Consider the following 19,242-nt stretch of genomic DNA (forward strand, 5'->3'; position numbering starts at 1 on the left):
GCCGTGATTGACAGCTCATCCTGTAACCCAGTGGATCCCAACCACTATATTAACATTCAGAATCCTTAACGACCCCCCCCCCCCATTATATATATAGATGTAACGACCCCCCCCCCCCCACACACACACACACACACACTCTCACGCACACACTCACACAAACGAGTGCACTCTCTCTCTCACACACGCACACACTCACACGCGTACACTCTCTCTCACACACTCGCACACACTCACTCTCTCACACGCGCACACTCTCTCTCTCTCTCTCTCTCTCTCTCTCACACACACACACACACACACACGCACACACGCACGCACACACATTAGCAGACAAGCATTTCATTTACTGACAAGGATAACAAAATCAGTTGTTTAGTATTTATTAAATGCAACAACAGCAGAAATGAATAATGACATTAACAGTGATGGCCGGATTTTAAATGAACTAGTGTTACAACATAATGTTATCTACTAACATGTATTACATGTTCAAATGAAATACTGACAAAAAGTTTGATAAAATAACCCTCACATTTCAGCCTTTAAACAGTTTTTAAGGAAAGGGATGAGTAAACGTGATGAATGATTTCAGGTATTTCATCTCCTCCATGAATAATTCTAGATGTCTTATTATCAGAATTGTCTAATAGACCAGTTTGATGACGTAGTGAAGCATAAATCACACACTTCTGCTCTGTGTTCTGCAGTAAACTGTGCTTCTGTTTCGCTGTTAGACTGCTGTGAGGAACTGATGTGCTTCTACACAACAACTGAATTGCTAGTGTTACTTCACAGTCAACTAAAGCCTTGCTTCTGATTTATTACAACTTTTGTTGTGAAGACTGTCTCAGATATACAACAACGTGATCTTAATATATTGCCTTTTAAATTTATTGAGAACCCACTCTGACTAAATAAAAATTGCTGTTGTTCATTTCATTTGTATTAATATGAAATTATAGAAATATAAAATCATGACATTAGTTACTGGTTTTAACATTGCTGTTTTCTTCACAAATGGACAAATTGTCCAGTAAATATTTACAATAAAGAGCAATTTGTACTTTTTTTTCTTCATTTTCTTAGTTGAATTGAATTATAAAATCATGTTGCAAATATCAGTGTGTTAGCAAAATGTTACGATCGATTGCTACAGCGATAGAGACCGACGTGTGTGAAGACGAAGCAGAACGGCTCAGATGGTTTAGTCTTTATGCATAGAACGTGTCCACTTTCACCGCGTGGCAGAATAAGGTCATGGAGAACACGAGCCCCAGGATCTGGAAACACACACACACGCATGTAAATAATAATCTTTCTCATATCCTGATTACGATGATGTGTGTTCAGTACCTGTGTTAGAGCCGTGCAGAGAGCGAAGATCCACAGCGCCACCAGATTATCCTGCAGCCATCCCTTCACTCGCTCGTAACACGGCTGTCAACACACACACACACACACACACACACACACACACACACACGTTACTTTACTCACACACACCGGCCGTTACTCACACACACCGTCCGTTACTCACACTAGAGGATGGATACCCGACCCGAGCCGGTACCCGACGGGCCGGGCCGGGTTCGGACAGATATTTAGAAATTATGTTCGGGTTCGGGTCGGGCTCGGTCACATCAGCGCGATAAGGCATTGAACATTTTAAATTTAAAACAGCTTATTATGTAGGTAGCCAATGTGCCTGATGCTTTCACTTGATGCAAACGTTCGTTTTTGTGATTAAGATGCATGTAAAATTTTACCATAACATCTGTCTTCCTGTGTGCGCAAATTTCAACTTTGTTTGTAGCCGTGACAACCAAACACGTGCATGCCGCCTATGTTAAGTGCGCTTGTTTCTCCGTGCGCGCTGATGCACTCATCCTGTTGACATTTCCGAATGCCTTCCTACAGTTGCTTAATAAAAGTGGGCTTTCCACACAAACAAACGTACATGTGTCATTAGTATGAGGAAAAAAAATGGGATTTCAATTGTCGGTCTCGGGTCGGGCTCGGACATAAATATCTTTATGCCTGTCGGGCTCGGGTCGGGTTCGGTTACTGCTCTGTCGGACGCGGGCCGGGCTCGGACAGAAAAATTCGGCCCAATCCGCACTCTAACTCACACACACCGTCCGTTACTCACACACACCGTCCGTTACTCACACACACCGTCCATTACTCACACACACCATACGTTACTCACACACACCGTCCATTACTCACACACACCGTCCGATACTCACACACACCGTCCGTTACTCACACAAACCGTCCGTTACTCACACACACCATCCGTTACTCACACACACTGTCCGTTACTCACACACACCATCCGTTACTCACACACACCGTCTGTTACTCACACACACCGTACGTTACTCACACACACAGTCTGTTACTCACACACACCGTACGTTACTCACACACACAGTCTGTTACTCACACACACCATCCGTTACTCACACACACCGTCCTTACTCACACACACCGTCCGTTACTCACACACACCGTCCGTTACTCACACAAACCGTCCGTTACTCACACACCGTCCGTTACTCACACACACCGTCCGTTACTCACACACAGTCTGTTACTCACACACACCATCCGTTACTCACACACACCGTCCGTTACTCACACACACCGTCCGTTACTCACACACACCGTCCGTTACTCACACAAACCGTCCGTTACTCACACACACACCGTCCGTTTCTCACACACACCGTCCGTTACTCACACACAGTCTGTTACTCACACACACACCATCCGTTACTCACACACCATCCGTTACTCACACACAGTCTGTTACTCACACACACCGTACGTTACTCACACACACAGTCTGTTACTCACACACACCATCCGTTACTCACACACACAGTCTGTTACTCACACACACCGTCCGTTACTCACACACACTGTCCGTTACTCACACACAGTCTGTTACTCACACACACCGTACGTTACTCACACACACAGTCTGTTACTCACACACACCATCCGTTACTCACACACACAGTCTGTTACTCACACACACCATCCGTTACTCACACACCATCCGTTACTCACACAAACCGTCCGTTACTCACACACCGTCCGTTACTCACACACACCGTCCGTTACTCACACACAGTCTGTTACTCACACACACCATCCGTTACTCACACACACCGTCCGTTACTCACACACACCGTCCGTTACTCACACACACCGTCCGTTACTCACACAAACCGTCCGTTACTCACACACACACCGTCCGTTTCTCACACACACCGTCCGTTACTCACACACAGTCTGTTACTCACACACACACACCATCCGTTACTCACACACACCATCCGTTACTCACACACACCATCCGTTACTCACACACACCATCCGTTACTCACACACCATCCGTTACTCACACAAACCGTCCGTTACTCACACACCGTCCGTTACTCACACACACCGTCCGTTACTCACACACAGTCTGTTACTCACACACACCATCCGTTACTCACACACACCGTCCGTTACTCACACACACCGTCCGTTACTCACACACACCGTCCGTTACTCACACAAACCGTCCGTTACTCACACACACACCGTCCGTTTCTCACACACACCGTCCGTTACTCACACACAGTCTGTTACTCACACACACACCATCCGTTACTCACACACCATCCGTTACTCACACACAGTCTGTTACTCACACACACCGTACGTTACTCACACACACAGTCTGTTACTCACACACACCATCCGTTACTCACACACACAGTCTGTTACTCACACACACCGTCCGTTACTCACACACACTGTCCGTTACTCACACACAGTCTGTTACTCACACACACCGTACGTTACTCACACACACAGTCTGTTACTCACACACACCATCCGTTACTCACACACACAGTCTGTTACTCACACACACCATCCGTTACTCACACACCATCCGTTACTCACACAAACCGTCCGTTACTCACACACCGTCCGTTACTCACACACACCGTCCGTTACTCACACACAGTCTGTTACTCACACACACCATCCGTTACTCACACACACCGTCCGTTACTCACACACACCGTCCGTTACTCACACACACCGTCCGTTACTCACACAAACCGTCCGTTACTCACACACACACCGTCCGTTTCTCACACACACCGTCCGTTACTCACACACAGTCTGTTACTCACACACACACCATCCGTTACTCACACACACCATCCGTTACTCACACACACCATCCGTTACTCACACACAGTCTGTTACTCACACACACACACCGTACGTTACTCACACACACAGTCTGTTACTCACACACACCATCCGTTACTCACACACACAGTCTGTTACTCACACACACCGTCCGTTACTCACACACACTGTCCGTTACTCACACACAGTCTGTTACTCACACACACCGTACGTTACTCACACACACAGTCTGTTACTCACACACACCATCCGTTACTCACACACACAGTCTGTTACTCACACACACCGTCCGTTACTCACACACAGTCTGTTACTCACACACACCATCCGTTACTCACACACACAGTCTGTTACTCACACACACCATCCGTTACTCACACACGCTGTCCGTTACTCACACACAGTCTGTTACTCACACACACAGTCTGTTACTCACACACACACCATCTGTTACTCACACACACAGTCTGTTACTCACACACACCATCCGTTACTCACACACACTGTCCGTTACTCACACACCATCCGTTACTCACACACACACACACACACACAGTCTGTTACTCACACACACCATCCGTTACTCACACACAGTCTGTTACTCACACACACACCATCCGTTACTCACACACACAGTCTGTTACTCACACACACCATCCGTTACTCACACACACAGTCTGTTACTCACACACACCATCCGTTACTCACACACACAGTCTGTTACTCACACACACACACACACACACCATCCGTTACTCACACACACTGTCCGTTACTCACACACCATCCGTTACTCACACACACAGTCTGTTACTCACACACACACCGTCCGTTACTCACACACAGTCTGTTACTCACACACACACCATCCGTTACTCACACACACAGTCTGTTACTCACACACACCATCCGTTACTCACACACACAGTCTGTTACTCACACACACCATCCGTTACTCACACACACTGTCCGTTACTCACACACCATCCGTTACTCACACACACACAGTCTGTTACTCACACACACCATCCGTTACTCACACACACAGTCTGTTACTCACACACACACCATCCGTTACTCACACACACACACAGTCTGTTACTCACACACACCATCCGTTACTCACACACACTGTCCGTTACTCACACACAGTCTGTTACTCACACACACCATCCGTTACTCACACACACTGTCCGTTACTCACACACAGTCTGTTACTCACACACACACACACACACCGTACGTTACTCACACACACAGTCTGTTACTCACACACACCGTACGTTACTCACACACACAGTCTGTTACTCACACACACCGTACGTTACTCACACACACAGTCTGTTACTCACACACAAACAGTCTGTTACTCACACACACCATCCGTTACTCACACACTGTCCGTTACTCACACACACCGTCCGTTACTCACACACACCGTACGTTACTCACACACACAGTCTGTTACTCACAAACACAATCCGTTACTCACACACACTGTCCGTTACTCACACACACCGTCCGTTACTCACACACACCGTACGTTACTCACACACACCGTCCGTTACTCACACACAGTCTGTTACTCACACACACCATCCGTTACTCACACACACTGTCCGTTACTCACACACACCATCCGTTACTCACACACAGTCTGTTAATCACACAAACCGTACGTTACTCACATACACAGTCTGTTACTCACACACACCATCCGTTACTCACACACACAGTCTGTTACTCACACACACCATCCGTTACTCACACACACTATCCGTTACTCACACACACACACACACACACACTGTCCGTTACTCACACACACACACCGTCCATTACTCACACACACAGTCTGTTACTCACACACACCGTACTCTACTCACACACACAGTCTGTTACTCACACACACCGTCCGTTACTCACACACACAGTCTGTTACTCACACACACCATCCGATACTCACACACACAGTCTGTTACTCACACACACACCGTACTCTACTCACACACACACAGTCTGTTACTCACACACACAACGTCTGTTACTCACACACACACCATCCGTTACTCACACACACTGTCCGTTACTCACACACAGTCTGTTACTCACACACACAGTCTGTTACTCACACACACCATCTGTTACTCACACACACAGTCTGTTACTCACACACACCATCCGTTACTCACACACACTGTCCGTTACTCACACACCATCCGTTACTCACACACACACAGTCTGTTACTCACACACACCATCCGTTACTCACACACAGTCTGTTACTCACACACACCATCCGTTACTCACACACACAGTCTGTTACTCACACACACCATCCGTTACTCACACACACACACACACACACACACACACACACACACACACACACACACACACACACACACACACACACACACACACAGTCTGTTACTCACACACACACCATCCGTTACTCACACACACTGTCCGTTACTCACACACCATCCGATACTCACACACACAGTCTGTTACTCACACACACCGTACTCTACTCACACACACAGTCTGTTACTCACACACACACCGTCTGTTACTCACACACACCATCCGTTACTCACACACACTGTCCGTTACTCACACACAGTCTGTTACTCACACACACACAGTCTGTTACTCACACACACCATCTGTTACTCACACACACAGTCTGTTACTCACACACACTGTCCGTTACTCACACACCATCCGTTACTCACACACACACACACACACACACACACACACACACACACACACACACACACACACACACACACACACACACACACACACACACAGTCTGTTACTCACACACACCATCCGTTACTCACACACAGTCTGTTACTCACACACACCATCCGTTACTCACACACACAGTCTGTTACTCACACACACCATCCGTTACTCACACACACAGTCTGTTACTCACACACACCGTCCGTTACTCACACACAGTCTGTTACTCACACACACCATCCGTTACTCACACACACAGTCTGTTACTCACACACACCATCCGTTACTCACACACACAGTCTGTTACTCACACACACCATCCGTTACTCACACACACTGTCCGTTACTCACACACACACACCATCCGTTACTCACGCACACAGTCTGTTACTCACACACACCATCCGTTACTCACACACACAGTCTGTTACTCACACACACCATCCGTTACTCACACACACACACACACACACACACACACACACACACACACACACACACACACACACACACACACACACACACACACACACACACACACACAGTCTGTTACTCACACACACCATCCGTTACTCACACACACTGTCCGTTACTCACACACAGTCTGTTACTCACACACACCGTACGTTACTCACACACACAGTCTGTTACTTACACACACCGTACGTTACTCACACACACAGTCTGTTACTTACACACACCGTACGTTAGTCACACACACACAGTCTGTTACTCACACACACCGTCCGTTACTCACACACAGTCTGTTACTCACACACACACCATCCGTTACTCACACACTGTCCGTTACTCACACACACACCGTCCGTTACTCACACACACCGTACGTTACTCACACACACAGTCTGTTACTCACAAACACAATCCGTTACTCACACACACTGTCCGTTACTCACACACACCGTCCGTTACTCACACACACCGTACGTTACTCACACACACCGTCCGTTACTCACACACAGTCTGTTACTCACACACACCATCCGTTACTCACACACACTGTCCGTTACTCACACACACCATCCGTTACTCACACACACCATCCGTTACTCACACACAGTCTGTTAATCACACAAACCGTACGTTACTCACATACAGTCTGTTACTCACACACACACCATCCGTTACTCACACACACAGTCTGTTACTCACACACACCATCCGTTACTCACACACACTATCCGTTACTCACACACACACACACACACACACACACACACACACACACACACACACACACACACACACACACACACACACACACTGTCCGTTACTCACACACACACACCGTCCATTACTCACACAAACACCGTACTCTACTCACACACACAGTCTGTTACTCACACACACCGTCCGTTACTCACACACAGTCTGTTACTCACACACACCATCCGATACTCACACACATAGTTTGTTACTCACACACACCGTACTCTACTCACACACACAGTCTGTTACTCACACACACCGTCCGTTACTCACACACACAGGCTGCGTTCCAAACCGCATACTCAATGAGTAGGTACTTAATTTAAATGAGTACTTACTTAACGAGCGCTAAAAGAGTAGGTACTTTATAGCCAAATCTCGTTGAGTATGAATGCGAACCGGACATCTGCCATGTTGACGTTATCATGTGACCTACGACGCGTTATCACAAGATTCGAACGGACACGTTTAATTCATCTATCCGTAAATCTTGATATTGATTAAACTTGCTCATTTTGTGGTCTTTTTGAAGAAACTGCTGCCCATTTATTTTGTGAATACATTTAGGGTTGATTTAAGTTATTTTATTTAACCCTACTAATGTGAACTACCGTTTTATCCTTAACGATGTTATTTATTTTTATTACGAAATCCCAAAATTGTCATCTCTTGAATATGTTGTTAATTTTTTATATCCAAATATTTTCATCCACAAGTAAAAGTGGCTAACTGTTAACTGCTTTATTTTTTCCTCTTTTTCTTGTTGAATTTAACTCTCGTTTCATCTCTCAGGCCTATAAATAACAAAAAATGTTTTTTTTTAAATGTATTATAATGAATTATTTAAGAAAATATATATTAAGATATTCAACCTTGTAGGTTCTTTTTTCCTGTGTAAAAAATCTCATATTATGTGTGCAAACCCATTATATATATATATATATTATGGGTTTGCATACATAATGAGATTTTTTTTACAGATCTCATAACATCAGTAACTCGACAGCCCTACCTAGAACGGCTTTCCTCAGCGTTTGTAATGTCTGCACAAAGGGCAGCTGTGCGAAGATTTGCCTTTGGAGGAAAACTGTTGATTTTATACTCGAAAAATTAAAGTATCATTAATATTAAAAATTAATATTACCTCAGAATGAATTGCATTTCTATCCCACCCCAAAACATACAATAACAACGATAAATGCTGACCAATTCTTAATTATATGACTTTTTACTGAAAATTATATAATTCAATAAAACAAACAAATTGTAATGTATGTCATATGACATAGCTATGCATGATTGAATACACTCTAGATGTGTATATAATGAACATATCTACATTTTCTTTCAAACAATTAAATAAAACATTAATTAAATAATTATATTTTATTTACTGACAACAATGAGAAATATTAATAAATTAGTAAAAGAATGAATGAAAGTTACCATCACATAATAAACAAATGCATAAGTCAACACATGAAACAAGCTTTATTCAAACTACAATCATGCGTATGTAGACTACAGGCACTGAACCCCACATCCTTCTGCCATCTCAACACAGCGGTTCCCATTCTGCAGCTTTATTCTGATGAATCAGCTGACCGCCAGAGGTGAGCCGTTCCCTTGTGCCGGAGGTTGTTGCGTGATGTGTTGTGCTTCACAATCTGAGGCAAGTGGAGTGATGGAGGGACCATCTCCAGGATTCAGCTGTGAGCTCCTCATCCTCAGTGCTCACACCAGCCCGCTGACATTTCAGATCCTACAAAATGCACTAAACATAACACAAAAGCAGTAATTTTAACCACACAATGTCATTTGATTTCAGTATTATTTAGAAGACAAAAACGCTTCTTTTCCACAAATGCCGCCATCATCTTCCCTTGCAGGTCCTGCTCCACCACAAAAGATCTGCAGCAAATGCACAGAAATCAAGAATCAGAAAGGTGATGTAATAGCTTAGTTTGAAATTACAATAATTAAAATAAACTACAACTTAATATTGAAATAGTTGTTGTTATTCATTTCTGTAGTATACTCACTCAAAGCCTTTGATGGCAGCATTCTGCTTCATGAGCAACTCTCCACTGGATAAACACACATCTGTTCATCTGACCCTGAAACATCCAGACAAGATCCACGTTACCTCTGTGATTTATGAACTCAACACTACATTTACATGTTGAGGTTGTTTTAACTTTTTATCCAACATAAATGTTCCTCAATTTATCAACAGTAATGGACAAATAAAATAGATAACTTATGTTTAACGTTAGATTTGTTCTAAATAATAGCACACATTTGATGTCTATTTCATGTTTTGATATTTCAAGATTTTCCTGTCAGATGTAAATAGACATTTAAAATAAGCGTCTTTGATGTATGGTTTGTTTATGTAAATCCACTTTAGAGACTTAACTTACGTGTCTTTACTGGAGCTCCCCTATAATAAAACGTGTTTTTACAGCAAAATCACAACTATACTATACTGTGTAACGTCTTTACACCTTCAACAATTCAACAGTTTACTCTACAGTAGTTCAACACTTGCAATTTTAACAAAAGGAACGTGTTTACTCACATTTGAAAGCACCCGCGTCGCTGATCTCTGCGATGTTTGATAATGACGTATCCTCTCGCGTGGCCTCCTGGGATAGAAGAGTATCCATCGGTGAGCACTCAAAAATCTGGCCGGAAGAAGTAAGCCATCCGGGAACTTCTCGCCTACTCTTTTATGAACACTGATGTTTCGAACGTACTGCTTCCTTCACGTACTGTTTTCACCTACTATATAGTAGGAAAGTAGGCATATTGGAACGCACTTAAGTCCGAATCTCGCGATAATTCGTACGTCACCCAGGTAATTCTCGCCTACTCTTTTGGATTTGTATATACTTTTTCGCTCGCCTACTCTTTTTCCCATACTAAATAGTAGGGAAGTATGCGGTTTGGAACACAGCAACAGTCTGTTACTCACACACACCATCCATTACTCACACACACTGTCCGTTACTCACACACACCATCCGTTACTCACACACACCGTCCATTACTCACACACACCGTCCGTTACTCACACACACCATCTGTTAAACAAACATTGATGTATTGTTTTAATTTATTACTGTGAAGCTGCTTTGATACAACCTATGTTGTGAAAAGGGCTATATAAATAAACTTGACTTGACTTGACACACTGTCCGTTACTCATACACACACCATCCGTTACTCACACACACAGTCTGTTACTCACACACACCGTACGTTTCTCTCTCTCACACACACTCACACACACACACTCACACACACTCACACACTCACACACGTTCAGCTTTACTTGCCATGACAGCTAACACAGACAATATAAGGTTTCTGTCTGTCCTGCTTCACCAGGAAAATAACGCAGGAAAGAAAAGTGTTTGTTGAATCATTGTTGGGGTCTTTAACTCCTGCTGATGCTCTCATCAAGCTGTTGCTGTACTCGCCGTAACTGTATAATTCCTGCCCACATACAGTCTCGCTATACTGATCATGGGAAGTGTGTGGTGTTTCTTACAGCCGTCCACCAGGTGCCGGGGTTCTCCAGGCCGCAGTTATCGCTGTACTCCAGACAGCAGGAGTCCGGCACACGCGTGGCGTTGTACACGTGAAACCAGTCCGTGTGATTGGTTACTCCACAGCAGCGAAACTACAACACAGAGGCACTATCGTCACACCATAACCATATCTTGCAATGCTCGGAGAAATAGTAGTAAGTGCAGAGATGAAGGGAACGCACGTCGGTTTGGACGATGCTCCAGGCGTTGGTCAGACCGATGTTGCCTTCAGTCCCGAACAGCTGGAGCCCCTTTCTCAGGTCTCTCTGCGCGTACAGATCAATCTACAACACACAGCCAAGAAGAGCTTACTGATGTGACCATTCACTCTCATAAGAATGATTATTATCTCCCACAATAATAAACTATTATTTGAATGTTAAATGTATATCTGTAAAACCACATTCTTCAATTCTTTAAATGCAAATGAAGCACAAATGCATGAATTAGTATATACATACAAACTTCATTCATCAAATGCAAGCAAATTTAATTTGAGTATAAAAACTGTTGTTGAAACAATGAAACGGTTTACATCCGAACGAATGCATGCATGATTCCCACAGAAACTCATTGTGCTGGTGTTGGATGCATGAGACCCATCGAGCTGTACATGAGCTGGGAAAGAGACCGAGTTGAATGAATGAACAAAGCCGTGCTTGTCTGAAGTCACTCCTGCTGGCCAAGAGTAAAGATCCTCAGCATTACTTCTGAAACTCAAACTAACATCCCATAACTGCTGTATGTTCTTGATGATCTCTGTCCTTGTTCAACTCACCTGATCAAACTTGAATATACTGTAAGAAAGGTGCAAATCCCCACCTTAAAGGGGGGGTGAAATGCTCATTTTCACTCACTCTCCTGTTAATCTTGAGTACCTATAGAGTAGTATTGCATCCTTCATATCTCCAAAAAGTCTTTAGTTTTATTATATTTATAAAAGAAAGATAGGCTGTACCGAGTCTTTCCGGAAAAAAACGAGCGGCTGGAGGCGGGCCCTGTGGGCGAAGCTAAAGCTGTGCTAACGCGCCTAGCTAACAACACACAGAGACAATAGAAGCAGTTTTACTCACCGAACCTTTATCATTGTGACTGCTCGATCCTTAAGCATTAGACGATCTGCAAATCCGTCGATCTGGGCTTTGTTTATAAAACAATCATCGTCGAAATGCAGGGAACAAACAGTCTATCACAACTCCGTTTATGCTCAGGAAAAACAAACTCCATCCACTGGCCCCTTAACGCCGGGTTCTTTGGGAATCTGTGCAGGGTTGTCTTGCCCTGGCAACCAAAAACACACTTCTTTGGTGACATTGACTTCCCAAAAGCCGCGCAGGGCGCTTTGATGGCGAACTGCTTTCGCTGTCTTGCTCTGGTCTACGAGTGCGCGCGCGCGCGCGATCTTACCGGAGAAGTGCCCTTAGGACCCATATAAGGAAATTCCGCTACATCTGACGTCACACATGCCCATACTCGAAAAAAACTTTCCGAAACTTGTGACAAACCGGAAGGACAATTTTTGGCATAGAAATACTCCTTCAAACGTACAATTTAATTTTAGAAACTTTGTCCATGTTTAGCATGGGAATCCAACTCTTTAACAGTGTAAAAAACTCAGTATGCATGAAATAGCATTTCACCCCCCCTTTAATGTTCTCTTGATTATAGATGCTACAAAATCTCATCTCAACACATTTCATCAATATATATAGATATACAATATACACTTCTTATGTTATTTCATCTGAATATCAACGTTGCTATGAGACTTCAGCTTCGCCTTCAATAAAATTCAATGCCAGACAAAGATAACCAAACTCCAGCATGTCCACGTCTCTTCATCCGCTGGATCTCTGATCTCCTCAGTGACAGACCTCAGACAGTGAGACTCCTCAGGCCCGTCCTCTACACATACAAAAACCCTCAGCACAATACTTCAGACACTCAGACGACACACTCGCCCTCCTCGCCGGCACAGAGTCAGTTTCAGCACATCACCACATCTGCCCCTTTTCACCCAGTGGTGGACAGACAGCCTTCTCCTCCTCAACGTCACGGAAACAAAGGAACCCATCCTGGACTCTCCACTCCTCACGGCTCTGTCTCCATCAGTAGATATTGTCGGCAGTTTCAGGTACCCTGGCATTATTTCGGATAATAAATTGAGTTTTGATCATCCCCTCACAGACATCCATAGGCGCTGCTAACAGACTGTTTGTCATATGGAATCTCAGGACTCACTCCTGCTTCTCTTGTACCGTAGTATCACTGAGCCCGTCAGCTCTCTCTCCCAATAGAAACAAGATCCCTAAAATCACTAACCCTTCCTCAAAAATAATTGGTCTTCCCATTCCCGACTTGGCGTCTCTTTTTGACCCTATAACACCAAACCCCAGTGACCGTCTCAGCTCATGCTTCACCCTTCCCTCAGATACAGACAGACACCCCAGAAAAAACAAGTTAGTACTCTCGCCTATAAGAGCGTTAAATTCACAGAATGCAGAATTTTTAAATTCATACTGTTTTGTTGTTGTTACCATTTTTGTGTAATATTTATGTGTTTAATAAATGAGTATTTTGTGCAGTATGTGCATACTATGCGTGCTGAGTGTTACTCCTGGTACAGTCTGTGAAAACTAATCCTCTATCAAGGAATATAAAGAATGAATATGGTCTGGTGGACACAATGTTTTTACAATTGGTATTATTATTTTTAAATTGAATACTTAATGTAATTCATGGGGTTATTATTTAATAATTCCATGAATTAGATGTACATTTCAGACATCTTTACTTCTCATTAAAACCTAATTGTCACGGATTGGCCAGGTTCATCCACCACAATCACCCAGCGATCACAGTCACCTGAGTTTTAATAAGTCTCACCTGCACCCCATCAATCACCACTGCTTCATAAGCACACCTCACGCACCTCTCATTGTCCGGGCTCGTTTATCCGAAGCGGACTCATAGTGCTTCTCTCTGCGAGTTTCACTACTAAACTTACCTGTGTTTACTTACCTGTTCTCTACGACGATTCCAGTCTGTTCCAGTCTGTCCAGATCTCATCTCGAGTGGTGTCCGAGCCGTAAGCCTGTCTGTCCCATCAAGTGGTGCGTGAGTGTGTGCTGTCACCTGTCATCCTCTTCATACGAAGATCATCTCCACTCTGAAGTCTCATCCTGCCGTTCCTGCAAAAGATACAGCGATCGTTCATTCACTAATTTCATTCAAGAACTCTGCACTTCTGAACTCTGATACTCACCTAAATTCTGCACATTGAATCTTCTTGACACTCAGCTGTTTAAATAAACATTACATCACTACTTACCTTGTTGTCCGTCTGCTTCCGTAACAGTTAGCCCGGACCGAAAAGACAGCGGCAGCATGAGTGTTCCAGATCCCTTTCAAGAGCTGGTGGATTCATTGAAGAGGGTATTAACACTTCATCCTACCATCACGCCTACTCCAACCTTCACGCCGTCCGCACCACCAGCACCACCACCTTCTAGCACTTCTTCGACCACCGCATCTTCCAGTCCCATGGCCCGACCAGCGCCCTACTCTGGCGGGGCGGAGGAGTGCAACGGATTTCTGCTTCAATGTTCTCTCATATTCACCATGCAGCCCACATTATATCCCACTGATCAGTCAAAAATTGCATTCATTACATCTCTTCTCACCGGTCCAGCTCTCCAATGGGCTGAAACGATTTGGAAGCAAGCTGGTCCCGCCATTAGTTCCATTCAAGCCTTTGTTTCCCATTTCAAAGAAGTATTCGGCCGAACAGATGGAGAGATATCAGCCGGTGAGCAACTCTATCATTTGTCTCAAGGAAAGATGTCTACTCATGAATATGCCCTTCGCTTTCGCACTCTAGCGGCAGCCAGTGGATGGAACGAGCGGTCCTTACTGACCACCTACCGGCTTGATCTCACACCTCAACTCCGTTTGCAGCTGGCCGCCTTGGATGTTGCTATGGGGCTCGAAAAGTTAATTCAACAATCCATCCGATGTTCAGACCGTATACAATCTTATCAGTCCCATTCTAACTCTACTGCACTCCTCCGCCCATCTGAAGCCGGCAGCCCTCCAGAACCAGAGCCCATGCTCATCGAGTCTGGTAAACTTACCGCTGCTGAGCGACAGAGGAGGCTGACCCGGGGTCTTTGTATGTATTGTGGAGCCAGTGGGCATATTCGGTTGAACTGTCCAACTCGTCCCATACGAACATCGGTGAGTGTATTCCATATTGATGAAGAAAAAATGCAACCACTCACTTCTTGTGTCCAGTTAACCACCCAGACATCATCTGTTTCAGTTCACGCCCTCATCGACTCCGGGTCAGCTGGAAATTTCATCTCGGGGACCCTCTGTCGCCAGCTCCAGCTCCGTACCGAAGCCTCGTCAATAGTTTACCAGATTCAACCCATATCCAAGTTCATCACTGCACGTCCTCGTATTCACCGGAAATGTGAACCCATTACGCTTCAGGTCGGAGCCCTACACCAAGAGGATATCCAGCTGCTGGTTCTGGAGGGGGCCAATGCGGATATTATACTGGGACGTCCGTGGCTGGTGAAGCATGATCCCATCATCTCTTTGGGCTCCGGGGAAGTGATGAAGTGGGGCGAGGATTGCTCACCAAGATGTTTTCCATTTCTTCCACGTCTGGAAGAATCCTGTTTTGAATCCTGTTCCAGTCTATGTCACATCAGTCGAAAGTCCACTCGAAAAACAGTCCACGAAGATTCCTGATATCTACTCATCTTTCCAAGACATCTTCTGCCCCGAGAGCTTCCCAGCTACCACCTCATCGGCCATGGGACTGCACCATAGACCTGATTCCTGATGCTCCTTTGCCCAGAGGAAAGATCTACCCGTTGTCACTTCCAGAGACCAAGGCCATGGAGGAGTATATTCAGGAAGCTCTAGATCAGGGGTGTCAAACTCATTTTCACTGAGGGCCACTTCAGCATTATGGCTGCCCTCAAAGGGCCGGTTGTAACTGTAAGACTTTTAGAATGTTAATATATTGTCTGTTTATTTGATTGTTACTTATTTAAGTTACAAATATTGTATATGCATTTGCAGGGGTGTTTCTAGGTTTTAAAAACATCAGTGGATGAGCCCGAAACATGAGGGGCTGGGTAATAATGATTTGATACAGAGAATAATGTATTATTGTATATATGCAGGGGTAAACTGGCTCAAAAATTCAGCCCTGGCACTGTAGCCACACCAGTCCACATTACCACACAGACACACTCATTCAAATGTGAGGTAGTTAGGGGGGTTCGGGGACATGCTCCCCTGAGAAAATTTGGATTTCTCGGACCTACATATGTGCATTTTAAGGTGTTTAAAGGCCAAAAAATTTGGATAACAATAGCTTTAAAAGCATGTCAGTGGGCAGTAGCATAAATTATTTGTCAAGATAACAGATTCTTAAAAATGAGAATGAGGATAAATTTTGCAATGAATGATCCACACTACAAAATGGAAATGCAGAATGTTTCTGCTTATTGTTGACAATACACAATCACATATTCCAAACAAGAATGGCCTTAAATAAGAAATCTTTCAAGGATTATTTTGCATAGATGTTACATTTCTATCAAAACCCAGTGCAATCTTTTTGTGTCCAGAGGCAAATTTGCACTTTATATTACCATTATAGATTGGTTTCAGCTACTTGTTTCTTTCCTGAGTTAATCAATGTTTTTGGCACTAATCAGTTTAAAGTTCAATTGTTCACTCATAAAGACAGTCATTTGTCGCCACCTACTGGCTAAATGATGCAAGTGGCACAAACACAGACAAGCGGAGTGATACAAATGGTGAATAATACTGGTACATATTATATTAAATATGATGTAATATATTTAAATAAATATATTATTATATTAAAATAATATAAAATATCAATATATTATTCTTCAATCAGTTCTATGCAGCAGAATCAGATTTAACAGATTTATTTTTTGACCAATTGTCAAAATAAAGTATAGTCCTACAAAGATATTTTATCAGAGCATGAGCAGGGCAGGGAGAACGAGAGGATCGTGATTCGTGTAATTTTACCAGTGTTGCCCAGGCCAGCACGGATATACACACCATTACAGCACAGTAGTGCTATTGCAAAAAGAAACAAGTCCAGATAAATTTCATGTTGGCACGTTTTTTTTAGCGGACTTTGCCTTTCCGGTGAGCGTGAGCAGAGCTCGCAACACACACACACACACACACACACACACACACAAACGGACGCTGCTTGCGGAACATTGAGCAGAACGCGCTGTGAACACGGAGCGGAGAGCACAGCGCACACACACAGCGGAACGCGCTTAGAAGTTATGCATCTTCGGAAGCGGACTCGCACGCAAAGTCATAAAACACGCTGAGCCAGAGTCAAACCATCGCCGAACACGGAGGATCGCGGCGGCTTTTTAGTATCTTTCAGCCAAAAAACGAAAATGTTATTTTCGGCCGAAAATTTTCGGCAGCCTAAATTTCGTTGCATCCCTAATTTTAAGACACCCATATGCTCTCGCGGGCCATATAAAATAATGTGGCGGGCCGGATTTGGCCCGCGGGCCTTGAGTTTGACACATGTGCTCTAGATCAAGGGTACATCCGGCATTCGACATCTCCTGCAGCATCCAGTTTCTTTTTCGTGGCCAAAAAGGATGGAGGGCTGTGGCCATGTATTGATTACCGGATCCTAAACCAAGGTACTGTCAAGTTCAAGTATCCCCTTCCTCTCGTCCCTGCGGCCCTCGAACAACTCCGATCAGCTACCATCTTCACGAAGTTGGACCTCCGCAGCGCTTACAACCTGGTGAGAATACGAGAAGGGGATGAATGGAAGACCGCTTTTGTGACCCCTACTGGCCACTATGAATATTTGGTTATGCCCTATGGGCTGGTCAACGCCCCTTCCGTGTTTCAAAACTTCATCCATGAGGTCCTCCGGGAGTTCCTACATCGCTTCGTGGTCGTCTATATAGATGACATCCTCATCTACTCCCGGAGTGAAGTCCAACATCGTCACCACGTTGCGGAGGTCCTCCACACACTCAGAGCTCATCATCTCTTCCTGAAGGCCGAGAAATGTTCTTTTCATTTCCCATCAGTACAGTTCCTAGGATACCTCATTGACCGTCAGGGGGTCCGCATGGACGAGAGGAAGGTCACAGCTGTAACCACCTGGCCAGAACCCACCACGATCAAAGAACTCCAGAGATTCCTTGGTTTTGCCAACTTTTACAGACGTTTCATACGAGGCTACAGCATCATCACCACTCCACTCACCAACTTGCTCAAAGGTAAACCCAAAAGTCTCCTCTGGACTCCTGAAGCGGCCGCAGCCTTCCAATCCCTCAAGTCTGCCTTCACTCAAGCACCTCTCCTGACTCATCCTGATCCTGAG

At 44.5% G+C, this 19,242-nt stretch overlaps 1 protein-coding gene across 2 annotated transcripts in view; it reads right to left on the reverse strand.

The window, feature by feature from the left end:
* Positions 1-367: 367 nt before the first annotated feature.
* tspan4a (tetraspanin 4a) overlaps positions 368-19,242 on the reverse strand; it is a 72,819-nt gene continuing 53,944 nt past the window's right edge. For both annotated transcript variants that reach the window (XM_081373090.1, XM_081373089.1), the window contains exons 5-8: positions 11,993-12,094; positions 11,771-11,902; positions 1,357-1,440; positions 368-1,283 (exon numbers count right to left, since the gene is read on the reverse strand). In XM_081373090.1, the coding sequence (XP_081229216.1) occupies positions 1,215-1,283; positions 1,357-1,440; positions 11,771-11,902; positions 11,993-12,094 (387 nt within the window). In that variant the 3' untranslated portion in view covers positions 368-1,214. The remainder of the gene's footprint in view (positions 1,284-1,356; positions 1,441-11,770; positions 11,903-11,992; positions 12,095-19,242) is intronic.

This window comes from Scardinius erythrophthalmus (assembly GCF_964197995.2).
Source record: "Scardinius erythrophthalmus genome assembly, chromosome: 8".
Classification (NCBI taxonomy): domain Eukaryota; kingdom Metazoa; phylum Chordata; class Actinopteri; order Cypriniformes; family Leuciscidae; genus Scardinius; species Scardinius erythrophthalmus.